The 8,992-nt window shown below is 42.5% G+C and overlaps 1 protein-coding gene across 1 annotated transcript in view; it reads left to right on the top strand.

Moving 5' to 3' along the window:
• The window catches only part of PIP4P2 (phosphatidylinositol-4,5-bisphosphate 4-phosphatase 2), a 64,301-nt gene extending 57,518 nt beyond the window's left edge, over positions 1–6,783 (top strand). The window contains exons 6-7 of the mRNA XM_040432853.1: positions 3,621–3,711; positions 5,689–6,783. Of these exons, the coding sequence (XP_040288787.1) occupies positions 3,621–3,711; positions 5,689–5,832 (235 nt within the window). The 3' untranslated portion in view covers positions 5,833–6,783. The remainder of the gene's footprint in view (positions 1–3,620; positions 3,712–5,688) is intronic.
• The last annotated feature ends 2,209 nt before the right edge of the window (positions 6,784–8,992 follow it).

Below are 8,992 nucleotides of genomic sequence, written 5' to 3' on the forward strand. Positions count from 1 at the left end.
GGTGAGAGATTCCCACTCTCTTGCCAGGAGCTGCAGAGATGGATGTCTGCTCCACTCAGTGGCAGGCCATGCCCCCCCTCCACCTACTATTCTAATGAGGATTACCTTGTAGACAAACCCTTCCCTGTCCAGCAGAGTCATAAACTGAGATTACTTTGCCCATCCACTTTTAGCTCTCTGTGCTCACTTTTACAGGACAATATTTTATAATTTGTCTTTAAGGCCAAAGTACTGCGGAAATGAAAAAAAAAAAACACCCCCCAAAAATCTAAATAAATGTTTGCTACAAATATTGGGGTAGATTTATCAAAACTGATGTAAAGGAAAGCTGGCTTAGTTGTCCATGGCAACCAATAAGATTTAAAATTTCATTTTTCAGAGCTTTGGGCAACTAAGGGTGGGTTCACACTAGCATTAGGGATTCCGTTATGGAATTCCGTTATAACATGGTTATAACGAAATCCATAAGACGGAAGGACGGATCCGTTCTTCTGGCCATAGACTTTTATTATGACGGAATGCAAAACAGAAGCCTTTAACCTGTTGGGGACACATGACATACCGGTAGGGCATGATGTCCCGGTACTTAAGGACACCTGACGTACCAGTACGTCATGTGTAGTTCCAATCACCGCCGCGCGGCTGGCGGTGATCGGAACGAGGTGCCTGCTCAAATCATTGAGCAGGCACCCTGGGACAATGCGCGTGGGGTGTCCCGTGACCCCTCTCCCCCCACCGTGTCGGTGATCAGACCTGCGGTTTGCGGCTTTTACAGGAGTTGCGGGCGGCAGTGCCATCGGGTCCCCGTGCGGCTGTAGGGGGGACCCGATGGAATAGAAGGCAGCGCAATGCCTTCTTTAGACATCGGCGCTGCCTTCCGGTGACGAGCCTGTGAGATCCAGCCCCCTGGATCTCACAGGCAGGAAGCTGTATGAGTAATACACATTGTATTACTCATACAGCCAATGCATTCCAATACAGAAGTATTGGAATGCATTGTAAAGGGGATTAGACCCCCAAAAGTTGAAGTCCCAAAGTGGGACAAAAAAAAAGTGCAAAAAAAGTTTAAAAAATAATGTTTTCCCCCCCCAAAAAATTAAGTTTCAAGTAAAAAACAAAAACGCCATTTTCCCCAAATAAAGTAAAAAAAATTGGTAAAAAATAGGAAAAAAGTAGACATATTGGGTATCGCCGCCTCCGTATTGACAGTCTCTATAAACATATCACATGACCTAACCCCTTAGATGAACACCGTAAAAATAAAAAATAAAAACTGCTAAATAAACAATTTTTTTTGTCACCTTACATCACAAAAAGTACAACAGCAAACAATCAAAAAAGGCCTATGCCCACCAAAATAGTACCAATCTAACCGTCACCTCATCCCGCAAAAAATGAGCCCCTACCTGAGACAATCGCCCAAAAAATAAAAAAAACTATGGCTCAGAATATGGAGACACTAAAACATAATTTTTTTTGTTTTAAAAATGCTGTTATTGTGTTAAACTTAAATAAATTTAAAAAAGTATACATATTTGGTATCGCTGCGTCCGTAATAACCTGCTCCTATAAAAATATCACATGACCTAGCCCCTCAGGTGAATGGTGTAAAAAAAGCTATTTTTTGGCACCTTACATCACAAAAAGTGTAATGGCAAGCGATCAAAAAGTCATACGCACTCCAAAATAGTGCCAATCAAACGGTCATCTCATCCCGCAAAAATCATACCCTACCCAAGATAATCGCCCAAAAAAATGAAAAAACTATGGCTCTCAGACTATGGAGACACCAGAACATGATTTTTTTTGTTTCAAAAATAAAATCATTGTGTAAAACTTACATAAATAAATAAATTGTGTATATATATTAGGTATCGCCGCTTCCGTGACAACCTGGTCTATAAAAATACCACATGATCTAACCCGTCAGATGAATGTTGTAAATAACAAAAAAAAAACGGTGCCAAAACAGCTATTTCTTGTTACCTTGCCTCCCAAAAAGTGTAATATAGAGCAACCAAAAATCAGTCCAGCAAAATCTGCTTTCCAAAAACCGTATGGCATTCCTTTCCTTCTGCGCCCTGCCGTGTGCCCGTACAGCAGTTTACGACCACATATGGGGTGTTTCTGTAAACTACAGAATCAGAGCCATAAATATTGAGTTTTGTTTGGCTGTTAACCCTTGCTTTGTAACCGGGAAAAAATTATTAAAATGTAAAAAAGTGAAATTTTGAAATTGTATCTCTATTTTCCATTAATTCTTGTGGAACAATTTTTGGTAAATTTGGTATTTTTTTTATAAATAAAAATGAATTTTTTTTACTCAATTTTACCAGTGTCATGAAGTTCAAAATGTGACCAAAAAACAATCTCAGAATGGACTGGATAAGTCAAAGCGTTTTAAAGTTATCACCACATAAAGTGACACTGGTCAGATTTGCAAAAAATGGCCTGGTCCTTTAGGAGAAAATAAGCCCGGTCCCTAAGGGGTTAAAAGGCATTCTGTTTGCTCTCTGTCCTAATAGAAGTCTATGGGAAGCATAACGGATCCGTCTGGGTCCCATTATGCAAGACGGAAAACAAAGTCCTGTTAACAGGACTTTGTTTTCCGTCTTGCATAACGGTATCCAGACGGATCAGTTATGCTTTCCCATAGACTTCTATTAGGACAGAAAGCAAACGGAATGCCTTTTAAAGGCTTCCGTTTTGCATTCTGTCTGGGCATTCCGTTATTTTCCGTTATAATGGAAAGCCATAACGGAATCCTTAACGGTAGTGTGAACCCACCCTAAGAGTTTTTCCTTTGCACAAGTTTTGATTAATCTCCCCCACTTTTTACGGAAGCGTCCCTGAAATAATAAAACTGTTTTCCCTTTTATTTTCAAGTTGTGACTGGAAGATGTTGGCCAGTTTCTAAAGTATAGCTTTCATATGACTTAACATGGAAAGTTCTGAGGGTTTTTACATGTTTTCTTAGGTTCTGCTTCCCTAGCCCAATCTAAAACCTGTGCTATGGACCAGTGTGACAATGATTGAAGTGGTGGCATCCACCTGAACATACTTGTACAAGATTTCACTTAACTGGACACAGCGATCATGTGACACGTTGTGTAAAAACCACCTCGATTACCCCCACCACAGTTGTGTAGAAGCCTCCCAGTGTCCCCATTATAGGTTCAAACCAGGAGTGACATTTGGGTGATGCTTGTATTGGTTCCTCCAAGTGCTCCCTTTTCCTTCCACACTTCAAAAACATAGTGATAGGTTAATAGACCCCTCACCATTATGTTTTCAGAGTGTGGCAGGAAACTGGGGTACCTTGATGAAACCATTGATGTGTTTCTCCTGGTTCGGACCTGGAACAGATCTTTAGATGGTCAGCGACTGATATGAATGGCGTCCATCTCTGTGCAGAGCTACAGAATATGTTGGTGCTATAAAAACATTCAAAAATTATATTTTAAAGGCAATACACCTATTGTAAATATATGCACGGCAAATGCCTTCATAGATTATGGCTAATCCCATGAGGAGGGCCAGTTTTCTAGGATGGATGAGCCGAATGTGTCTTACAGGATAACCTAATACATTATTCTAACTGGTGTATTTTTTTCTTGTAGATCCTCTGTAGGAAGTGCACTACCACGCAGGCGCTGCTGTGCTTACATTACTATGGGAATGATATGCATTTTTATAGGAGTTGGCTTAACTGTAAGTGATATACATGTGAAGTACTGTCTGATGAAATATGCAGTGTGAAAGCTGCTTTAAAGAAAATATTGGGTACCTCTATGCTGTAGAGATCTCGCCATAAGTGCTCTATGGACCTGCGACAGATCTGCAGGAGAACTGGGGGATTTTATAGCCTACAGATTATTACAGGGCTGTTCCCATTGCTAAATACTGAGTATCAGAGAAATGGTATGCATGCAGGTACACAATATTTTTGAGGGTTCATTTTATTATTGAACAACTACAGTGCCGCAGTCAATCCAACCTCAAACCTCAATATTTGAGAATTAGGACTCCTGCACATGACCGGACATACGAAAAATTAAATGCACACTCCTTTTCGCTTTTTTACGGCCCCATTGAAGCAAATGGTTCCGCATACAGACGACAAAAGAAAATGAGCGGACACGGAAACCAAATATGTTTGTGTGCATGAGCCCTTGAAGTGAGGTTTTGGCTTTCTTAGGCCTCATGCACACGGCCGGTGCCCGCATTGGGTTCGCAATGTGCGGTCTCCAGCCATTTGTGTGCCGCATCACTTTCAGTTCACTTGAATGGGTCCGTAATCCGGAAGGTGCTGTGCAGAACGGAAGCACCACGGAGCACTTCGGTGGGTTTTCTATCCATGCCTCTGCACCGCAAAAAAGTAGTGCATGCACTACTTTTTTGACCGTGCGGATCACGGACCTCATTCAAGTGAATGGGTCCGCATACGGCGGCCCTACAGTCGGTGCCTGTGCATTGCGGACTTCAATTTGCAACACCGGCCGTGTGCATGAGGCCTTAGGAGAATATCTTATGTACATAATTATTGGGGGCAACTATTAATGTGCAGAATTATGTAACTAAATGAAAAAGGGACATTTTCCCGTCTCACTTGTTTATTTTCAATTCAAAATTTACTAATTAATGTTTGACATTTAAAAAAAATAATAATAATCAGTGACCAATACAGCCCCCCTTCTTTTCAATAACAGTCATAAGCCTTCTATCCATGGAGTCTGTCAGCTTCTTAATCTGTTGAAGATCAACTTTTTGCGCAGCAGCAACCACGGCCTCCCAGGCACTGGTCAGAGAGGTGGACCGTTTTCCCTCCTTCACAGTAAATCTCGTGTTTAAGAAGGGCCCACAAATTCTCCCTGGGGTTTAGGTCGTTATTCTTTCATCTTTAATGCCTTTACTGGCTAGCCATTGAAGCATGCGATGGAGTGTTGGCCTACATAAAAATCATCATTTTTTTGAAAGATGCAGTGTTTTTCCTGTTCCACTAATTGCAGAAAGTTTCTTCTAAAAACTGGCAGTAGGTTTCAGAGGTGATTTTAAGTCCATCATCAACACGAAAAGGTCCAACCAGCTCATCTTTAATAATACCAGGCCGTAGCCGTGCCCCACCTCCACCTTGCTGGCGTCTGACTCGAGCTATGTCATGGAAATATCCATGTTGTATAGACAATGGGGAGAATTTCCTATTGAAAACAATGGCAGGTGGACTGTGAACAGCATGGGAAAAACATTGTGTGAACATGTCCTAATAGCTAATACCCTAGTACTACTCAAATTTTTATTTATCTGTATAACGTTTAAAGGGGTTTTCTATTAGTAGAATATTGAAAGCCTATCCTCGGGATAGGTCATCAATATCTGATCGGTGGGGGTCCAACTCTTAGCACTCCTGCCAATCAGCTGTTTGAAGAGACTGCTCCAGTGATGTCACTTTCATCTCTCACATGGCCTAGGTTCAGCTCAGTCTCATGAAATATCAAGCATAGCCACTATACAGTTTACAGCGCTGTGCTTGATGTGCTGTGAGGAGGCAGCAGTGCTCGCGGCCTCTTGGGGGTGCCAGGAGTTGGACCCAACTGATAAGATATTGATGATCTATCTTCTGGAAAACCATTTTTAGTACATATAAGGCACAAACCAATCATAGTAATTAAATTCTTTGTTTCTTCTCAGGTTGGCACACAAGATTTCGCCAGACGCTTCCACGCAACATACGTCTCCTGGGCAGTTGCTTACCTCTTAGGCTTAGTTTGTCTTGTTCGGGCCTGCTACTGGGGAGCCATAAAAGTCAGCTATCCGGAACACACCTTTGCATAGAGTTGACATCAGTCCATCGTATCGTGTGATTTTCAGCTAAAGATTCTGGATATTATCTTGTTTTTAACCTCTAAACGGCTGGATTTACCTCAGAACTGTACACTGAAGGACTCCTTAGCCTTGAACACGTGAAAGGGAATGTCCACCCTAGTGTGCGGGGTACTTTCCACCAAGTTTGCTCCTGATGGGGTCAGTACTCAACTTGCACTCATGCCGATACTGAGCTGCAGTCCACCACAGTTTAGAGTTTCCAGGTGTGGGTGCCTGAAAAATTTGACAAAGGTGTGAAATGTGAGATGGTGGCATCAGTGCATGGTTTCACAGTCAAGCTTAGGGTGGACATTCCATTAAGACCTCAATGTTGAAAACCCTTTTGCTGTTGAATTACAGTATCTCGTCTATTGAAGGCTAGCGCGTACCTGGACCTGTATTTCAATGAGTGTCTGGGAAGCCTAGATCAATGTGAAGGTCTACCATCCATATTCATTGTGGGGAGGGATGCTTTTTGATAGGAGGCAGTTGTACATGAGCTGAATACCATTGCACTACATAATATGCAACTTAGTTTTCTTCGCGCTGCTAGATTTTGAAGCTGTGGACATCTCCGCTGTTTAAATGTTCCAGCATCTATCCATTGTACCGCTACAAGCGGGCCATACTTTATTGTCCATTTGTGCCATGGGTATTGTGCAGCTATAGGATAATACTCCCATATCTCTTATTGTTTGCACTGTGGCTTCAGATCTCTAGTTCCGGCTCTGTCCATGTGACGGATTGGTTATATTGCAGCAGTGATTGGGTAGGGGAGATCCATGCACCACCTGCCCCTACTTCTATAGACCTTTGAAGGCATAGCTTCCAGATAGATCAATGATTCCGGTCACTATTTGCAGTGAAGATACTGTAGATTTCCTGTGTAAAGTAGATGTGTTGGAATGAGGCCTTACTGTATACTAAATCCAAAAATACTAGTATTGTTTTTTTTTTGTTTTTTTTTCCTGAAAGGTGCATCGTTTTACTGGTTCCAGGACATGGCTGCTGTAACTGAGGATGCCAAATGATATGAATGTTGCTCGGAAGTTCACCACTAGGCCCTGGATGGTAAAGGCCCTCTTACATATTAGCGTGTTGTCAGCCAAACCAGTCTAATGTGTGTGGGGAGCTCCTGACTCTCCCCCGAAAGATGATGAAGGTAGAGAGAAGGATTGGGCAAAGTGAACTTTTCAACTGATCCTTTTGTCCTCCCAGAAGATAAGTCACTGCCAAATGTGTCTGGCAGCAGCTTTCTCCTCTCTACCCATTGAGTACATACACACTTTTGGCCAGACTGAATATGTTGGCGTATAGAAGAATCCGGGAGGGAGTTTGGGGAGAGAGAGGTGTCGGCTGACAGCTATTGAATGTATGGCTGCCTAATGGGTGTGTTCGGACTGCCAGATTTTCTGGCAGATGATCGCTAACGAGCATGCCTTTGAATTTCAGTTAGCGATTATCTGGCAGTCTAATACTGCCACCAAACGTCCGATGAATGAGCAAACGCACGTTCATCAGGCAGTAGTGATTTTTAAGCATGCTGCAGGTGGCAGATCGCTCTGTGTAATAACGATCCGCCACCGACACACCGCTGCCCTGCATGGGGACGAGTGATTGCTCCTCCCCATGCCAAGGATGTGATGGCAGCGGTGTCCTCCGCTAGCTATCTGACGGTTGTTGGGAGGGAACACTTCCCTCCCAACAATCGTCTGCGGCGAAGTGTCTAATACACCCTTTAAAGTGATTTTTCTGGGAAAAATAATTTTTTTGCAAGTGCCCGTAGCCTGCCCCCCGTAAACAGAGGATTCATACTTACCTGCTGCCTCCCGCATGTCCATGTTCCAACCCCTGCGCAGTGTTGACATCGGCCGCAGCATGGGCATGGTCAGCAGTCATGTGGCCACAAGCGGCACGCCACTTTAAAAGCTAGTCAGTGGCTGCAGCAGAGTATGTGACCATGCCCATGCTGCAGCGGAAGTAAATATCACTAAAGGACTGGAACATGGACATGCAGGAGGCAACGCAGAGGAACAGAGTGGCAGGCAGCAGGCAAGTATGAATCTTCTGTTTACGGAAGCAAGCTGGGGGCACTTGCAAAAAATTTATTATTCCTGGAGAACCTCTTTAAGGCTCGCGGGCCTCTTGCCACCCACAATAGGGTTTCTAACCACTTTTTTTTCAATGCTCTGTTTTATCTTTTAATGTTTTCGGAAACTTCTGGTTTTCTCCCCTTGAATTCAATGGGAACAATGTGAATTCCACGATTAGCCGGCTGGACAATCTGTCCCCCTGTGGATATACGTCCAGTGATCAGCTGACAAATAAACATCTTTTATGTGGGTATAAAAATGGCTGCTTATTGGCAGCAACCTCGTGTCTGCATGACATGTGCTGCTGACAGGGCAATTGATGAGGATGGGTTCATCTGCTTATGTAAAAGGACCATAATGGTCCATCGGGAGTTTTTTTTTAACCACTAAAAAAAAGCCAGAATAACAACGTTTTTTTGTTTGTTTTGGCCATCTACATTTTTGTCATTTTTTTGCACACAATGGGGGAGATTTATCAAAACTGATAATTAAAACTGGCTTAGTAGAAACCAATCAGATTCCACATTTTCATATTTCAGAGCATCTTTGGAAAATGATTGGATCGATCTTATTGGTTGCTATGGGCAACCAAGCCGGTTTTGATAAATCTTATCTTGCCGCTATTGTTTTCTTCATGGTGCTTTCCCACTACAGAGGTGACGTGAAAATGCCTCAAAAATTCTCAAAAAATGCGTGCTGCATTTTTTGAAAAGAACACAAAAAACGCCACCTAATGAACAAAAACGTCAGGAGCAGAAAAATAAAAATTAAACAAAAAACGCATGTGTCCTGCGCTTCGTATTTCCCCTTGACCTTCAGCTACCATCTGGAGCTGGCTTTTTTTTTTTACTGTAAAATAAAAAAAATAAAAAAAGCTGATGCCTAAAACTCCACTAAAGACATAGAAGTTCAGAAAAATGTTATAAATTTTTTTTAATACCTTTTACTCCGGCTTTGCTGCCAGAAGATGCGTCTTATTTATGACAGGTCGTGCACCTCGTCATAAGCTAGGCTCCTCTTTGGAACTGTCATTTGGC

This window comes from Bufo bufo, chromosome 5, assembly GCF_905171765.1.
Source record: "Bufo bufo chromosome 5, aBufBuf1.1, whole genome shotgun sequence".
Taxonomy (NCBI): domain Eukaryota; kingdom Metazoa; phylum Chordata; class Amphibia; order Anura; family Bufonidae; genus Bufo; species Bufo bufo.